Genomic DNA, 18,591 nt, shown 5'->3' with positions numbered 1-18,591 from the left:
TCCTGCTCTTCGCCTGGGCATTGGAGGGAAGTGTGCGTTACGGGGCGTGTGCCCATCTGCTTAGGTCTTTTCCTGTTCTCTTTCGGGGAGAGTCTCCAGGCTGCTCTATCCTGGGCTTCCCCATTCCCACCTCTCTTCTTTGCTTTGTGGGACCCCAGCCGCCTGCCCACTGTTCCTGGCAGGGTCTGCCTGTCTGTCTGAACACTCCCATGCCACCACGAATGGACACTAATTGATAGGCCACCATGCTAGTGTGGCCCCGGGCTTCCTTTTCTTTCCCTTCTTTTCTTCCCTTGCTTCTGTCTGCAAAGACATCTTTAAGAAGACAGAAACCAGTGCTTTTCCTAGATTTGCCATTATGCCGACTTTGTAACTACACCCTTTATGTTATGTATGCCTGTGTCTCAGGCGTGGGCATGGAGGTCTGTCGATAACCTGAGAGAGTGAGTCTGTTCTCTCTCCACCACGTCGGTCTTGGACGCAGGTTGTCAGGGTTGGTGGCAAACGCCTTTACCCACTGAGCTATCTCTCATGCCCCACAATGCATCGCCAGAATTATTATCTCTGATCCATTTCTTCCCATGGAGTGACCATCACCAATTGAGCTTAGGCCATTTTCAGGAAAGGAGACAGACGGAGTGAGCTGCAGTTGGAGGGTGGAGCCAGGAGCACCTTCCTGCCTCTTCTAGCCAGGCGTGGCCCCTGGCCCCTCCAAGATGCTCTTTACCTGTTGGTGTCCCTACTGCAGCCCTGGGTCATCACCTCTCATTCATTCACCCTCTTCTCTGCTGGGGGAAGCTGAGCTCCAGACAGTCTCCTGCTTCCCTGGTGTGTTCTGGTACTTTCTGTTTCCCAAGGCCATGCTACTCCCTCCCCCAACCCTAGACCTGCTCCTTCTCTGCAAAAAAAAAAAAAAAAAAAAAAAAAAAAAAAAAAAAAAAACAAAAAAAAAAACAAAAAAAAACGTTAAAAGGCTCCCAGGGACCGCGTGCGGGCGCCTTACACAGACCTCCCCCGCCCAGGGTAGGAAAGAGCTGCCCTCCCCTAGAGCCGGCCCCTCCCCCCACCCGGGGTCATAGACTGTGACAAAGTCTTATTGCCTGTCTCCAGGAATTCATTTTCTGTCTCTCCCTCTGTTCCACCTCTCTGGGGCTCCCTGCCCCTCCCTAGCCCCTCAGCATCGTGCCCCTCGTGTTTGCCAGGCAGCTGGCTGCCTTCATTATTTTTACGCCAACACAGTTTAAAAATCTCCGCTGCCTCCTTGCTGTCTGCCGAGAGGCGGCTGCCACATTACTCTGACACGTTGATGTCATTAGTGTCCAAGCACACGCTCTTCAGCTAATGAGGCGGCAGAAAGAAAATTAAGGGGAAAAATCACACAGGCACATTGCTTTATATGTAGATGGAGAAATAAAAGAAGGGTAGGAAAACAGGGGAAAGCTTCCTGACGGCTCCCGTCCCTCCTCCCCTGGAGACACGGCTGCGCGGCGGGCAGCCAGGGAAACCGGGCCTGCGCGTCTTGACCACGGTTCTGCAGATCTCCTGCTCCAATCTGGTGAAATTGCAGTGAGTGGCTGAAGTCACTTTGCCTAATTCTTGCAATTAGGCACAAAACAAGAAATCAGGCGGCTATGGTTCCAGCAGCGTCAGCGTCCGAGAGCGAGGCAAGACCAGGGATCTGCAGCTGTTTCTGGAGTCTTCCTTTGCATTTCCAGAACTCTGCCATCTTCATCTGAATTTGCACAGCAGCCAGTGGTTCCCCTCCGCTCTGTCCTCCAGTTGCTTCTTCACACGCAAGCAGATTCAGTTCAACACACAGATTTTTGTTAATGCCACCTCCTCCACTTAAAGTGATGAACTGGATTTCTATTGTCCTAAGGCAAAGGGCCCAGGCCCTGCACAAGGCTCCCACCCAGCCTTTTTAGCAGGGGTAGGGGTGGGAGTGTGGGTGTGGGAGTGTAGGTGTAGGGGTGGGAGTGTGGGTGTAGGGGTGGGAGTGTGGGTGTAGGGGTGGGTGTGGGGACTTGATGTTTCCTCTCTGCCACCGTGGTCATTTTCCCCAGAGGCACGCATTGCATTTTTGCTCTGTGCCAGGGCATCCGCCTATCTTGTGCCTGCTGTCTCTAATCCTGTCCCCTGGGCTTGCTCATTGCCTGCTTGGGGTTTGGATACCCCAGTGTGATGGCTAATTTTGATTGTCAACTTGATAGGATCTAGAATCACTTAGGACACAAATCTCAGGATGTGTCTGTGAAGGAGTTTCTAGGTTGGGTTAAGTAAGACAGGAAGACCCACCCTAAATGTGGACAGCTCTCCCGTGGGTCTGGGCCAACTGTGATGGAGCGCTATAAGCATCAGTACCCAGCTCTGTCCGATTCCTGACTGTGGGTGCAATGTGACCAACTGCACCGCACTCCTGATGCTGTGGAGTCCCCACCATGACAATCTGTACCCACAAATCGTGGGCCAATAAACCTTCCTTTCTCTCTCTCTCTCATTTTTATTTATTTATGTCGGTTTTCAAGACATGGTTTCTCCATGTAACAATACTGGCTGTCCTAGAACTCACTCTGTAGACCAGGCTAGCCTCAAACTCACAGAGATCCTCCTGCACCTGCCTCTAGAGTGCTGGGATTAAAGGCGTGCGCCACCACCGCCTGGCTTGACCTCCTTTTCTTTTTTTTTAATATTTATTTATTATGTATACAATGTTCTGTCTGTGTGTATGCGTGCAGGCCAGAAAAGGGCACCAGACCTCATTACAGATGGTTGTGAGCCACCATGTGGTTGCTGGGAATTGAACTCAGGACCTTTGGAAGAGCAGGCAGTGCTCTTAACTGCTGAGCCATCTCTCCAGCTCCTTGACCTCCCTTTCTTAAGTTACTTCAGTCAGATATTTAATTATAGCAATGAAAAAAAATCCAGCCAGCCAAGGTCAAGACCCAATTTGATACTTGCAAAGTCAGGTCTGTGACAGGTCTCAGTGAGTCTGACTGTCTCACCCCCACATCAGGTTGCTCACAAGGGCAAATGTCTGTGTGTTCCTGGCCCCAATGGAGCTTCAGCCAGCACTGCTAAGCATATTTTAAAATTTACTATTATTTTTAATTATGCAAATGTGTGCATGCAAGAGTTCGTGCATATCTGTGTGTGTGCGCACACGCAAGTGTCTCAGGAGTTTGGAGATGTTGGATACCCCCAGACCTGGAGTCATAAGATGTTGTGATCTCCCTGATGCGGATGCTGGCAACTGAACTCAGGTCCTCTGCAAGAGCAGTATATGTGCTTTTCACCTCCAAGCTGTCTCTACAGTCCCTCAACGTGGTTGTTAAATGAAAACACAGGTGGGCACATGAGGGGCGCAGTGGGCAGACAACACAGCCCATGAAGCAGTTAAGGGATCTCATGCCGGCCTGGTCCTTACACTTCTGGGTCTCACTGGTAGACCTGCGGCTCCATTACTCAGAACCCTGGCATGTGGCTGGCTCCCTCCTCGGGTAGCACATCTTGGCTCCACTGAAACAGGGCTGGCTCAGATAAAGAGCAGAGCAGGAAGGAACTGGATGCAAAGGGCTCTGGAGAGGGTCAGTGATATTAGGGGACAAATACAGCTGACCACTTGGTTCCACACCACTTCAAGTGGTTCCAAGTGAACACACACACACACACAAAAAAAAAAAAGGAAGAGAGGGAAGGAGTTTGCAATAAAGACTGTCAGCTCTGAAGGGCAGCGCATGTCCTTCCTAGAGGTGGCTTGGGCTTATTAAGGTGCTCCTAGTCTCTTGGTGGGCCCAGCATTCTCTTTTGGTGTGAACCAGAAATGCGCTCTAGAAAGATGCGGACAAAGAAAAACGGGCTTCATCTCGGTCATGAATTTGAGGAGACATTTAGGAAAGTCTCTCTCCCAGCAGATTACACCTGGGTCCACATTCCTGGGGCTCCCTGCTCTACTGCAAGTCCCTTGCTCCGGAGTTGGCCCTCTTCTGTCTTTACAACTTCTAGGACTGAACCCTGGCTGCCAGCCTCTACCTACACCTGCTTTGGGCCTGCCCCTCTGTCTCTGATGTGAACTAGAGGGCAGGAGGGCAGAAAGGCCTGGCATTGTGGACACAGTGGCGCCAGAGCCTAGCACCCCCTGGCTTTCCCAGTAGCACGGTGAGCAAGGCTCGGTGGGCTGCTCCTTGTCTGCCTGATGCCATGATGGTGCCTTTGTCTGGGCACTGGGAACTGTGATTTATGTCACAAGCTCTCTGGGAAACCTTTTGCCTCAGTAATTCTGAGCTCCACAGGCGTCTCTTTACATCTAGTTGCTCACGGGGGGCGGGGGTGGGGGGTGGGGCCTGCCTGCTCTGTAGCATCCCAGGTGGCTTGGCGGCTGCCTGCCATGGTGCCTGTGTCTTGCCGGTGGAGCATCTTTGCGACCAGTTTGCATAAGCTTGCTGTGCACCCCCGGGGCTGCTGATGCCAGTTAGGTGAGTAGATGCCTTCCCAGGCGAAACCGATGGGGGTCTGCGTGGGAAAGTTTGTTGCTGCTCCAACTCCGCGGTTTTGTCTGCTTATCCTGGGCAAGGCTGGCCCATCACAGGCCCATCTAGCTTGGATGTGGGGGGGCTAAGTGCATCTCATCTGCAGGCTGTTCAGGAAAGTGGGGTCACTTCTAGAGATACAAAGGTGTCTGTGCAAAGAGGCCAGCACCTCCGTCCAGAGGTTGGTTGTCGACCTGTGTCCTGGAGTCAGCTTCTGGCGTCCCTTGTGTGCATCCAGCAAACCTTGACTAAAAGTCTGTATGTACCTGCGCTTGCCCAATGCAGGGCAGGCAATGTTGTTTACTATAAAGATTTCTCAAGGACTGTTCAATCCCTTATATAACTAGTGTGATAGTGACCTGAGAATCGCTGTGACTGCCAGGGTCAAGTGCTTCCTATGAGCCTGCAGTGGCATATTGCCCAATACATGCAAGCTCACCGCCAATCCTGAGGTATGACGAGATGAACATATGACCACACTCAATCTGGCTGGCATGGCATCTGGGCATGTCCCAGAACAGAGGCCCTGAAGACCTGGAGGGGAGCGCAATACCATGCGCCGCCGCTGCAGGTCAAGGTGGGGTGCTTGCTTCCCCCTAGAAGCCCTATCCAGGCTTCAGGATGGGGTAGGTGCTGAAGCTCAAACCCCAACACCTGAATGGGGGGGGCTCCCTCAAACTGAAATGACTTGTCAAGGCACGTATGTGGTGGAGGTCAGAGGCCGGCTTGCAAAATTCAGTTCTCTTTTACAATGGGCACTGAACTCAAGACATCAGGGTTGGCATCAAGCACCTTTCTCCACTGCTCCATCTCACTCCGCCTCCACGCCTTTAGTGGAAACCACTGCCAGTCATTGTCAGCCTATCTCTGAGATCCACTCTGTTTTTCTATTCTTTGTAATGGTTCCCTGTGACAATGACCGAGCGTCTGGGCTTAACGCAGACAGGATGTGAACTAAAGGGCTGCACAAGTCTTGTGTCCAGGACCCAAGTGGTTGAACAGGTCCTACCAGGAATGGGGAGTGTAAGCTATGGATGTAAAAATGTTCCAGATCACCGGGCGGTGGTGGCACACGCCTTTAATCCCAGCACTCGGGAAGCAGAGGCAGGCAGATCTCTGTGAGTTTGAGACCAGCCTGGTCTACAAGAACTAGTTCCTGGACAGGCTCCAAAACCACAGAGAAACCCTGTCTCGAAAAACCCAAAAAACAACAACAACAAAAAAATGTTCCAGAATGCAAGAATGCTAGCACTTCCTTTTTAGAGCCTGCCACATTGAAATCCGTGTTCTGGCAGCGATAAGAAAGAGTCTATAGGTGAGGGGACAATAGGTGAGGCACACAGTAGAGTTCCTACCCTTCTCCTGGCCCTAGAGATGCATCCTTCATGCCGAATGTGCCCACAGGCGAAGTCATTTGAGGGAAATGTGTGAATGTCACTGTCTCAGATCACTGAAAACTGTTCCTTTGGATCATCTTTGGGTAACAGCTCTCCGGATGCTGGTTCAAAATGCACCAGGCACACCTACATGTTTACAGATGCATAGGTGGCTTTGGTGTATCTTGGGAGATGGGGGTGATTTTTAAGATGAAATGAACCAAAATTTTTCGGCTTCTTTTAGTGAAGGCTTTTGAGGAAGACAATCTCTTCTAGTTAATAGTTTGGGGATGTTATTTCGCGTGCGTGTCCCTGTGTTTGTGTGTATGCTCGTGTGAACACCACGTGCATGTATTTGTTTTTATTTTTATATGCACTGGTATTTTGGAGTTACAGACAGTTGTGAGCTGCCATGTGGGTGCTGGGGATTGAACTCCGGTCTTCTGGGAGACCAGCTCTTAACCACTGAGCCATCTCTCCAGCCCCGTGAGGAATTTTTCTTAATCAGATTATTTGGAGCAGCAAGATTCACCCTAAATCTGGACCACACCAGAACACATAAAGGACACTGAAGAAGAGATTCTTGGTTTCTGTAGGCTTGCCCTCACTCCTGCTGAGAAGCTCATCTATCCTGTTACTGAGGCTGGCATGAAATCCGACTTCTTCAGGATTCCAACGTAGACTTGAAGACTCACAGCTCTCTGGGATTCCTCCAGGACTCCTCCAGGACTCCAGCACCGGATCCTAACTGTTGAGACTGTATAGTCACGTGGACTGAACAGCTACCAGGTTCTCAGTCTTTTTGTCTGGAGACAGCCATTACTGAACCACTCTAATAGATCCTTCACCCACCCACCCCCACCCACCCATGGATATATATATATATATATATATATATATATATATATATATATATATATATATTCCTTTATCAGTTCTGGTCCTTTAGAGCAGCGATTCTCAACATGTGGGGTGTGACCTCGTGACCTTTGGGGGTCGAACAACCCTTTCAGAGGGGTCACACATCAGATATCCTGCATAGTACATATCTACACTCTGATTCACAACAGTAGCAAAACTCAGTTATGAAGTAACAAGAAAATAATGTTATGGTTGGGGGTCACCACAGCATGAGGAACTGTACTAAAGGGTCGCAGCATTAGGAAGGCTGAGAATTACTGCTTTTTGTGAACCCTGACTTATACACTGGGTCTGGATGATCAGGCTACATAGACCGGTGGGTCTGCCTCTGCCTCCTCAGGGCTGGGATGGAAGAAATAAACCACCAAAGCTGGGCTTTACATGAATGCTAGGAATGCAAACTTGGCTCCTCTTGCATTGCTGCAATCGTTTTTACTGACCGAGCCATCTCTGCAGGCCCTGGACATCCGTTTAACTTTTTTTTTGATGTGTGATTTCTTTATGGCATTTTCATATATATGTGATTGTACGTTGTTCACATTTGCCTGGGGATTTTATTGTGGTAGCATTGTTTGTTTTTTTCCCTCATGGGCCTTTTACATGAATAACGATCTGACAGACGGAGAAAGTGACAAGGTGAGCTGAACAAACTTTGCAAAGGCACAGCCAGGGCAAAGGGTGGAGGTCTCGGCGCAGGGTGACCCGAACAGGGCACATTAGGCGAATTTCACAGCAGGGGAGAGGAATTTGTAAAGGTGTAAAGTGCTCTCATTAACAACGCGCTGAGCAGGTTGGGTGACTTCGCTGCAGATCAAACGCCAGCTGTGACAAGAGACTCATTTTCATCTTTCTGAAAATTACACCAAAAGACGAGCTGCTTGAAATACTCGGAGCTGGCGTTGTGATCGCATCACGGCAGTAAGTGCTAGGCGTCCCCAGGAGACTACTTCGAAAGGTGACATTCTAGAATATTTAGCAACAGTGCGGCCTCTTCATTTTTCTTTTTGCTAACCATGAAGAGACTTCTAAATCCTCGCTCCTCAAAGTGGGGTCCCAAGACTCACAGCCTCCACCTCTCCCTGGGAGTTTGAGAGAAATGCAGACCCTCCCACGACACTTTGGGCACACAGCATGCAAGCCCTTGGCAGGTCCAGTGTCTGCCCGGCCAAACTTCCCGGGGGTCTTCTTACCTTGGGGAAGGCGTCGGGCCACACCGAGGGGGATCCATAGTTGAGTAGAGCTTGCACCGTGCGATGTTGCGCTGCCGGGGGCGCGCACGTGGTTGTTTGCAGTGCGCGCGCCAGCGGCGACGCGCCACCGTAGTCGAGCGCGCCCGCGTCGGCTCCGTGCAGCAGCAGGAGCGTGCACAGACTGGGGCGCGCACGGCCGCAGGCCTTGTGCAGCGGGCTGCGCTCGTCCTCGTCGCGCGCGTCTGCCGCCGCGCCGCCGCGCAGAAGGAGCGCGCACAGGCGCAGGCAGCGCGCCTGTTCGTCGGGGCTCCGCATCGCCGCTCCGCACGCCGCGCTCAAGGCAGTCTCGCCGCGGCCGTTCCTCGCGTCCACGCTCGCGCCGCGGGCCAGGTAGAGTTGCGCGTGCTCGTCCAAGCCGTGCTGGGCCGCCACGTGCAGCGGTGTGACCCGGTCAGGGCCGCACTCCAGCTGTACTGTCGCACCGTGTTCCAGCAATGCCTGCGCGCACCTGCGGGTAGGCCAAACCTGTCACTAGCCGGTAACCAGCCGCGACCCGACAAGCCACCCACGGCGCAGGGGCACTACAGGAGAGCTCCAGCCAAAGCCAGAACTTCCGAGTTCCAGGGCCAAGGCCACCCACGGCGAGGCGAATAGAACTGAGACAAAACAAGATTTTAGCAAACCAGGGTCCCAGCCCCACCGTACTCCAAATGAATAGGGACATCCTGTAAGCACTTAGATTTAGGATGAGAATGGCAATTACTTGGTGCTATTTGGGAAAGTAATATCTACATAACAGGGCACTGGTCACTCGGACTTTATCTGCACTCAGTCAAAAAAAAAAAAAAACGACCATGGAGGTTAAGGTCTGGAGAGAATCCTTTAGATCAGGCTGCACCATATTTTCCTGTGCAAGGTAAGCCTTGCTCCGAGACTGGGGCATCATCCTTACCTCAAGGGCACTAACTCAGCCAGGCACCAGAGCTTCTGCTTTGGAAGCAGCAGGCAGAAGCGCACCTGCACCCGTGTCTATATACGGAGCTACATACCCTTCTTCCTTGACCAAAGTGTGCGCTTTGGCTGTAACGCAAGTTTCCAGGCTCCTAGAGTTTCTGAGCCCCATGGAGGAGGGCTTCTTTCCCTGAGGAGGACGGATTCTGCAGCCTCTAGGCTCACCAGCTCAATTCAAGACTTCCTTTGACCCCAGACACCTTCTCACAGGAGATCATCTTCCTTAGCTGTTCTCCTGTCCCGTGGGAGCAGCCTGCCTCCCCCTCTCCCCATCCCATTTTTTCACTGGTGGCCGTTTGGACCATGTTAGATCTGGCAGCCTAGCCCTCGGGTGGGAAATGTAGTCTGCCAACCTGAGAGGGGGAAAGTGTCCATAGACCAGTCAGCCCCCCCTCCCCGCAAGTTTGTCTCCTGGGGCTGAGTCCCGGGATAGCGCCATGTCTTTATACTCCTGCACACGGACTGGAGAGCATAACACACCAGCATCTGCTAGTAGTATTCTCCATCTCCACCCTAGTGAGCACGGAGGCCTTGGCTCCTTGACTTTCTCCTTCCTGTTCCCTTCCTCCGGCAGTGCTGTGGTAACCGCCCTGTCCTCATTTCCCTCTCTGGAGGACAGTATAGCCATCCACATTTATAAATTGCCAACCGTTCCTCCCCATCTGGTTGCTGAACTCTGCTGGGGGAGGCAGGACCCTCCTTGGAGACTAGCTCTGGTTGACCCATCTAGATCACACAGCTCCCTCTCTGCAGTCCTCCAGTCCTAGCTGGTCGCCTTCAGGGGCATGTCATCATGTCATTCCCCACTTCCCACCCACTTGGCTAGTGCCGTCTTCGGACTCTCCAGAATGCTACCACAGCTCGCTGGAATCTGTTGGCCCCTGCCCCTCACCATCAACTCAGGAGTCTACTCCAGCTCCTCTGGGGGAGCTTTCAAGAACAGTCCCTTGCTGTCTCCATCAGTGGCTCCTGTTCCGGTGCCTGCTGGGATCAGTTTCCACATTTGCTCCTTCTGTTTCTCCCATGTCTGGTTCTCCATGTCACCTTACCATCCCCCCCCCGGGGGGGACTGTTTCTGCCCTCTGGCTGCTCTTTGTCATTTCTCTGTCCTCCCTCCTTCCTCCAGCCTGGCTGGTGACATCATCACTTTACCGCCCCTTTCTCACCGTTCCCACTGTCACTGCCATTTGAGAGCCCCCCCCCCCTTTCTGGAATGTTCGGGAGTCTCCTATTTTTTCTGCTCTTCCCACTAAGCTCCACACAACCCCGAAAGAATCTTCGTGGTGTGCCGAGCCAGTGGATCCACACCTGCTTATGGCCCTGCCCTTTTCCCTGGGACGCAGGTGCTCCCTTATCCAGGCCCTTTGAGCCTCACCAGCTTCCCTTGCCAAGACCCATCCTGCTTAGTTTCAGTTCTTGCTGTCCAAAGACAGACCCTAGGATCACCCTGCACTTGCATGCCCTCATGCCTGTGTGTGCACCTGTTCCAGGGACTCACTGACATGGCCTCCAGCTTCTTGTATCTTCCCCTTCCACTGGAAAGCCTTCCTCACAACCCCAGGCTGAAGGGTTGTGTCTCTGTATTGTCCTTTGCTTTGTGAGTATGTGACCAAGCAGGACACTCCCAACAAAACCGTACCATTGCTTTCCAACCAGGGCTGGCGTCTTTGTCTCTTGTCTTAAAACTCTTGGCTCCTTGTGTGTAGAGAGTGTGTCTGACTATTGGGTGTAGTGCTGTGCCTAGCTCATTATCTGTATTCCCTGAAAGCCTGTTGAACAAATGCCTGTCGCTAACGACCATCTTTCAGCTCTCTATTGCATCGCTGCTGTTTTCCCTATTATTTACTTAACTGGGGCTCTGATCCAGATCATCCATCGAGGGTTTGGGGGCTGACAGCCGCTGCCCTGAAATGCGTTTCTATTTCTTCCTAGGGACTCTCAGTATCTTTAATTCTCCCTTTGTGTTTCTCTTGCCTCTGCATCAGCAGTATCATGAGAAGTGGTCTGTCTTGGGTGAAAGATCTTTACAAACAACTACAGTGTGATGGGAAGCATCCTTTGGGAAGAAGGTACCCAGCTAAGAAAGGATGCAAATTTTTACAATCAGACCGCTTTGCTTTGCTTCCTGCCTGGCTCTCTAGGAGGAATTTTGAACGGTGCAGCGGGAGGTTAGAAATCAAGGGCTCTGTCTCATTTTGTCACGGAGCCTCGAAAACATTACAAACATTTTCTCCTAAAAAAAAAAAAAAGCAGCGCAGCCTCCAAAGACAGAGGAAGAGTCCTCGGCCTGATGGGCTAATGGCGGGTTGCTGTTTGCTGCACAGGGACAGAATGGGAACACTGGCCCACACCCGGTAGGGTTACAGATGCCCAGCTTTTCTGTTTGTAATGGAGAGCTTAATAGGCTAGCCCTTGGTGCTTTGTAACACTGGGCAGTGGCTGGAGATGCAGAATCACAGGCTGGAGAGAGAAGCCACAGGACAAATTGGTGGGGGCACGTCTCTCTCAGCATAGGTCAGGCGGTCATTAAAAACGAAGGCGTGCTAGCCTCGGTAATGACACACACAGATCTCTCCCGTGGATACATGGAACCGTCAGGCTACAAGACACGCCGACAGGACCGTCTTAAAAAGCTACCGGTGAAGAACATATTTGAGGAAGCCTGGCATTGCACAGGGCGCAGTGAGGTGACCTCAGTGAGGGGTGCTGTGGTGATGAGGGACTTTGGTTTCTTCTCACTGACTTACATTTTCAAAATCTCTAAGGCAAGGCTGGAGTAGAAGTAAGAACAATAACCAACACTGTTAATTACAAAGCTGCCCTGGCACCCATCAGCCCCAGCAGCAGCCGGATTATGAGAATGTCCCTCTTTCCCAGTTTTCAGAACACTCTAGGGGTTTTCCTCTGATGTCGCTGAGAGCAGCAGGGGTTTGGAACTCCAAACAACATAAAGCAACAAGGTCTAGCCCCAGCACCGACACCGTCTCAGCTAGAGGACACCGTTTGCACAGACAGCCCACAATGTGACAGGCGGAGAGAAGAGGGCTGATGGTGAAGTCAAAGGAACAAGTGCCGGTTTGGGGGACTTTCTGCATCCCACCCCCGGACGAAACCGCTTCTTCAGCAATTTATCACTTCCACGTCACATCTGTGCTTGTGGTGGCTTCAGTGAAAAAAAAAATGTCCCCATACGCTCGCTCATGCATTTGAATATCTAGTTCCTGGTTGGGGGGGCTGTTTGGGGGAGACTGTAGAAGTTTGAGGTGGAGCCTTGGAGGAAGAATGTCACTAGAGGTGGGCTTTGAGAGGTCATAGGTTCACCCCAATTTCAGTTTGCTCGCCTGGCTTCCTCCACATGGCGGAGATGGCATCTCCTGCTCCTGTTCCTGCTGCCCTGCCATACCAGCCTCACCATTATGGGCGCCCCTCCCCCTCTCTGGATCCGTAAGCCAAAATAAACTCTCCCGCATGTAAGTCGCTTTGCTCGGGGTGTTTTATTAGAGAAACGGCAAATCGCTAATGCGGTGGCCCAGTGCAAGAGCATCTCTCAGGCCTTCAGAGGCCTGTGGGGAGCAACGCGGGGGCTGAGCCCTGAAGGCTAGGCTGGGACTTGGTAAGGGAGTTTTCTGGTAGCCGGCTTTACAGGCAGAGTTAGAAGGGCCTGGGGGTGGTACAATCACTGCTGGGAGCCAAGGGTAGAGCCGTCACTTGGGTTCTCAGAAGAACACAGACTCCATCGCACAGGGATTAAGACACTGCATAGTCTCGAAAGCATCTGATGCAAAGAAACTTAGACAGACACTCACCCCTTCCCCCTTGCCCTACCTCAATCTTCACCCATCTCTTTGACAATGACTGCAGAGATAAGGGCAGCTGCTCCAAGATCTAGGGGACAGTAAATGACGAAGGCCCTTAACTGAAGGCAGGGGTGAGCAGAGCAAGGGCAGCAAGAGCTATTGCGTCAGGGCCATTTTGTCTCGCCCCATAGCAGAAGCCTGAAGAGCCCGCTTCCTGCACATGGCTGCCGCCCCACTTAGCATTCCCTGCAGGCTGTTACTGGCCACCCTCTGGCAGAAGGTCCAAGCACCTCTGCTTGGCTTTTCCCACTTCCCACCTCTTCTTCGCTCACCTGTGCCCTGCCTGCCTGCCTGCTCAGCCTCCACTGTTCTTGCGCGTTCCATCTAGACCATCTAGACCGTCCTCATCTGTGCCTCATGGTCACCATGCTTCCGGAAAGCCCTTCGTGTGGTACCTAAGTTGGAGGCCTTTTGGCATCTTCAGCATTTTGGTTTTTTTCCTTTAATATTTTATTGATTTTATTGTTGTAAGTGTGTCTCTCTGTGTGTGTCTGTGTATGCACACATATGCCAGAGTATGCGTGTTGCATGTGGAGGCCAGAGGACACCTCTGTAGAGTCAGTGATCTCATCCCACTTTTATGTGGGTTCCCAGAGTGGAACTCAGGTTATCAGGCTTAACTGAAAAGTGCCTTTTGTGTGAGTCATCTTGCTGGCCCATGTACTTATTTTTGTTGTTGTTGTTGTTTTTTAAAAAAATTGTATTTATTCATTGCCATGACTCAGTATTGCATGCATGAGCCTTAGAAGACCAATGACTTCCAGAAAGTCATGTAGCCAGGAAGTGGCAGAGTAGAGTTCTAGATAGTTCCATTTGTCTTCCGAGTCCTCAGTCACACCATCCTCTCTGTTGCATCTTCCCATTGGGTACCAAATTGGTACTTCATGACCATGTTTATGCATGTCCAATGGCTGTCCTGGGAGATTATACTGGAACTAAGGATTCCCATCACCTAGCGTTTCTACTGTGTCTCTTCTATGCTTAGGTCTGTCTGTATGCCCAGCTAAGGTTGCTTATACAGTGATGCCCTACAGGTGGGTAGCCTGGGAGTGGCTGTCCTATCCAGCCTAGGTATGGGGCAGGTTACTCTATTAAGGTTTGTGTGTTATGATGTGCACACGGCTATGCAATTGCTTTGTGATGAACTATAAAATAGCCCAATTGATGAATTTATCAGACTACCTCCTTGCTCCTTGCCAGAGGTGTGTCTTTATAATTTGTTTAGTATCTTTGATGAGCCAGAGAGTTCTCTGAGCACATTCCCTAACTCCACTAAGAATGTGTGTGTGCGTGCGTGCGTGTGTGTGTGTGTGTGTGTGTGTGTGTGTGTGTAGAAGCCAGAAGACAGCAGCAGGTATCTTCCTCAGCCACTTATGATGTTTGGAGACAGGGTCTCACTAAAGATGGAGCTCACTCATTGGCTGGGTTGGCTGACCAGTGAGCCGTGGGAATCTATCCATCTCTGTTGCTCCCAGCACTGGGGTTACAGACAGAAGCCACCACATTATACGGGTGATGGAGACCCTAACTTGGTCCAGGTGCTTGTGGGGCAGACACTTTACCCACTGATCCACTTCCCCTGAACACTGAGCTTTGAAAAAATAATTAATGGAACCCATGCCTGATACTCCTCAGGTATACCACAAACCTGACAATTGGTGGTCTATGGACTTGGGAAAACCAAATACGACTTGTTCTATATAAAGAAATAAAGCGACAATAAAATAACTCCTAACGACATTTTGCCATACCCATAGATCAGTGTCTTGCTCAGCCCCCTGCAGCAGGTGGGAACAAATACAGAGACCCACAGCTGGATGATGTGTAGCAAGTGAGAGATCTTGGAACACCCAATCCTAAATGAGACGTCTCCATCAAACCTCTCCCTTCAGGGCTCGGGGAACTTTGTGGAAGGGAAGGGCAGAAGACTTGTAAGAGTGAGTGGGGATGGGGGACACCAAGGAACAGTGCCTTCCAGACACAACAGGACAGACACACATATGAACCCTCAGACAGTGGCTGCAGGCAGAGTCTGCTCAGGACCAAGCCAGATGGGGTCCCAGCTCTGAGAAGCGGATATGATCTCCCTTCCCTAGCCAAAAAGCTGTCTCAAACTGATACCTGCTTGCAAAGGAAAAATTAATTTTCTCTAGTGGAGTCTCACTGGGTCTATAAACCACACTTAAGGACAGTCTCTATCAGTATCTATGCCCAGCTGTTGGTGGACAACTCACAATGAACTAATTTTGGGAGGTTTTTTTTTTTTTGTCTCATGATGCTTTGTTTTGGCATTTTAAAAACTTTGCTGGTCTTTTGCTTACATATGATGGTTTCTGATTCTGTGTTTTTATGGGTTTTTCTCTGTGGGCATGTGTCTCTGGCTGTGTTTATGCTTCCTGTGCTCTTTCTTTTTTCTGTTTGTTTTATTATTGCTCTTTATTTGCCTTTTTTTTTCTAAAGAGAGAGACCTCATCTGTCATGCAGAAGGCTACATGATAAGCATTGTGTCTGGGAGCATGGCAGTCTCAGACACTGGTCAAGTTGAATCATGGTACTGCCTATGTCCCTTCTTGAAGTGAGCATGGTGAAAACCGGGCTGCAAACAGGGCCCTGGGAAATGTACCAGAAGCTGAAGGCTGGGTCTGGACAGAAAGCACTGTCTGGAAGCTGTGTGTGTTCAGCCTTTGGGAGTGGGACTCGGAGGAGAAGAGGAGAGGAAAACCCTGCTCTGTCTTCCAGTGAAGCTGCTACAGAAAGGTTACCTCCCACTGACCGAATCCCCAGCCAGCTTGGCATGAAGGACAGAAAACCACACCTCTAGGCTAATGGAAGAACAGTTCCACCTAATTTCTCTGGACCTTCTGCCAAGGGTCTTCTTTGGGGACTTATTATCTGCCCTTTCCAAATTCTCCTTCCTCCCCCTTTCTCTGGGGATGCATGAGGGTTCCCAGCAGCCCTCAAGGCAGAGGAAGCAGGAAGTACCTGCTTGGCCATTTGCAGCATCAGGGAATCCCTTGGGTTCATGGCTGCAGCTGTGTTTTCTGGTGTTGGATGGCTGCAGTGAATGGTGATTTCTGTGGGCCAACTGTCCCTAGATTACAGACCTCCATGCCTTGGCGAATGAAGGCACAGTTGGGCAGAAAAAAGTTTGCAAAGATCGGCTGTGTTTTTTTCCCCCACACAAGGCCTACCAGATGACTTCTGACCTTCTAGAAACTTCTCTAGCGTCCCTTCTTCCAAAAGAGAGGAACAGCAATTCTCTCCCCCAATTCTTTTGCTCCTTCTTTGATGCCAACACTCTGGATGAAGAGGAGAGCCAAAGGCGTCAGAGTGAGAGGTGAGAAAAAAGGCAGGGGTGGGGAGAACCTGAGGATGGGGTGGAAGAGTTCTGAAGTGAAAGCCACAGGCAGGGGAACACATAGATCCTGCGACTGCACCAGAGTGGACGTTGAGTAAGGAATCCACTTGACTAACCACTGCCTCAAAGCTCTGCACGTCATCCGCAGTTCCCAAGGACAGCCTCTGCTTGTCGCTCAGCCATTGCCGCCATAGGCAGCTGCCATTCCGGTTTCTTTCACATTGTCTAATTTTGTCTGAGTGTCTGTTATGGTTTTGCACCCGTCTTTGCCCCCACACCATTTTGCTCACAAAGCAAACCATTCTGGTTTTTCCTATGGAGTTGTTTTCAGGTGTGCAGTCTACCTCATTTTAAGTGCAGTCTTGTTAGTGTTCGCAGATGTTTGGGTGCCTTGATTTTCTCATCATTCTGTATTCAGAGTGCCACGATTATCTTTGTAATCATCTCCCTGCGGACATGGGTCCTCATTTTCCTGAGAGACGGGTAACAGGTGTGTCCATATTTAATTTTATAAGACAATGGCAGTTTCCCAAAGAGACTGGATCATTTCCACACACCCCAAAAGCAGTGTAGGCAAGTTCTAGTCGCTCCACTTTCTCACCGACATTTGCCATTGCCAGGTGTTTGTTTTGAATTGTAATCAGCACGAAATGGAGACTATTTTATTGCGGTTTTCATTTACATGGCCTTGACAGCCAGTGCTATTCGGTGTCTTTTATGAAGTGTCTCCCAAGGCTGTGGTCCAGAAGTAAGAGCTTGGATTTGGCCTGGTTTCTAGGTGATAAGATGCTACCTGGGAGTGCACTGTTTAGTTTTGCCCACTTGATACAAAATAGAGTGAAAGCATCTGGGAAGGGAGACCTCAACTGCGAAAATCTGCCATCAGATTGTGGGCAAGTCCGTGGGTGCTGGGGAATATTATTTTCAGGTGTGTGACTTTTGTTTATGCTGCATTTGTTTAACTCTGTGAAGCTGTGATTCTTGGCCTGACTAAAACACCTGATGGTCTAATAAAGAGCTGAACGGCCAATAGAGAGGCAGAAGCAAGAGCAGGAAGGTCTAGCAGGCAGAGAGGATAAATAGAAGGAGAATGAGGAGCAAGAAAACAAGGAGAGGAGGACATCAGGGGTCAGCCACCCAGTCACACAGCCAGCCACGGAGTAAGAAGGAAAGTAAGAAATACAGAATCAAGAAAGATAAAAGCCCAGAGGCAAAAAGTAGTCAAGATAATTTAAGACAAGAAAAGCTGGCAAGAAACATGCCAATCTAAGGTTGGGCATTTATAATTAAGAGTAAGCCTTTGTGGGTGATTTATTTGGGACCCCAAAAGAGTCCAAAGGATAAAACATCACACAACATATGGGGACATTTTCTTATTTAATGATTGATGTGGGAGGGCCCAGACTACCTGGGTCCTGGGTAGTATAAGAAAGAAGGGTAAGCAAGCTCTGAGAGAAAGCCAGTAAGCAGGGTTTCTCCATGGTCTCTGCCTCAGTTCCTGCCTCTTGGTTCCAGCCTTGAGTTCCCGCCCTGACTTCCTTCAACAACAGACTGTGACCTTTAAGCCAAGGAAACCCACTCCTTTTCAAGTTGATTTTGGTCAGCATTTTATCACAGCCACAGAAAACAAAGGAATACAGGGAGACGCAGAAAGCTGAGGACATCAGCCAGTGATGCCCTCAAGGGGGTGGAGCCTGTGGTGGAACATGATTGTATTGTAACCATGGAGACACAGGCAGGACAGGAGAGGATTTGTCACCACCTTGGCACAGCATCAGCCCACCCTGCGCTTCAGTTTCCTAATCTTCAGATGAGGCATGGTCATGTCTTTCAGGGTCAAGAAGCTTCTAGGAAATAAAACGCTTGAGAGTACTGGGGAAGGACAGAGTTCTCTGAAAAGCAAGCCAAGTGGGGCAACCTAAGCCTGCTTTTTTGAATATTCCCCAAGACGCCTTAAATTTATGTTAACTGAGACTTTCTTACTGTTTACTTAATGGGTGCTGGAGCGGGCTGCTGACTGGATTGCATATCGGGCTCACAATCTGTGGACGAGGCTTCCGCTGCTGGGGGGGGGGGGGTGCTGTTGGTGTTGGAGTTGGGAGTCTGAACCATCGTCCTGCTGAAATCCTGGACAGAGCAGCTTTGCTTCTTTGTTATTTTACTTCAGAGAAAGAGTACAGAGGCTTCTCCCAATGTGTAGGTCCCACAGCCACAGATTGAAGCAATTGTGGATTGCAAATATTTGAACAAAAATTACATCTGTTCTGAGCATGCGCAGATCCCCCCCCCCCCCCATCACTTAACAATGCAGCACGCTGAGGGTTTACGCAGCACTTACTTTGTGTTTGGCAT

At 50.4% G+C, this 18,591-nt stretch overlaps 1 protein-coding gene across 2 annotated transcripts in view; it reads right to left on the bottom strand.

Annotated features, from left to right (window-relative positions):
• Positions 1-18,591, bottom strand: part of Asb18 (ankyrin repeat and SOCS box containing 18) — a 65,636-nt gene that overhangs the window by 8,109 nt on the left and 38,936 nt on the right. For both annotated transcript variants that reach the window (XM_075951386.1, XM_075951385.1), the window contains one exon: positions 8,014-8,521. In XM_075951386.1, the coding sequence (XP_075807501.1) occupies positions 8,014-8,521 (508 nt within the window). The remainder of the gene's footprint in view (positions 1-8,013; positions 8,522-18,591) is intronic.

Source organism: Microtus pennsylvanicus, chromosome 17 (genome assembly GCF_037038515.1).
Source record: "Microtus pennsylvanicus isolate mMicPen1 chromosome 17, mMicPen1.hap1, whole genome shotgun sequence".
NCBI lineage: Eukaryota > Metazoa > Chordata > Mammalia > Rodentia > Cricetidae > Microtus > Microtus pennsylvanicus.
The sequence above is the reverse complement of the archived record's forward strand: the minus strand, read 5'-3'. Positions and strand labels throughout refer to the sequence as shown.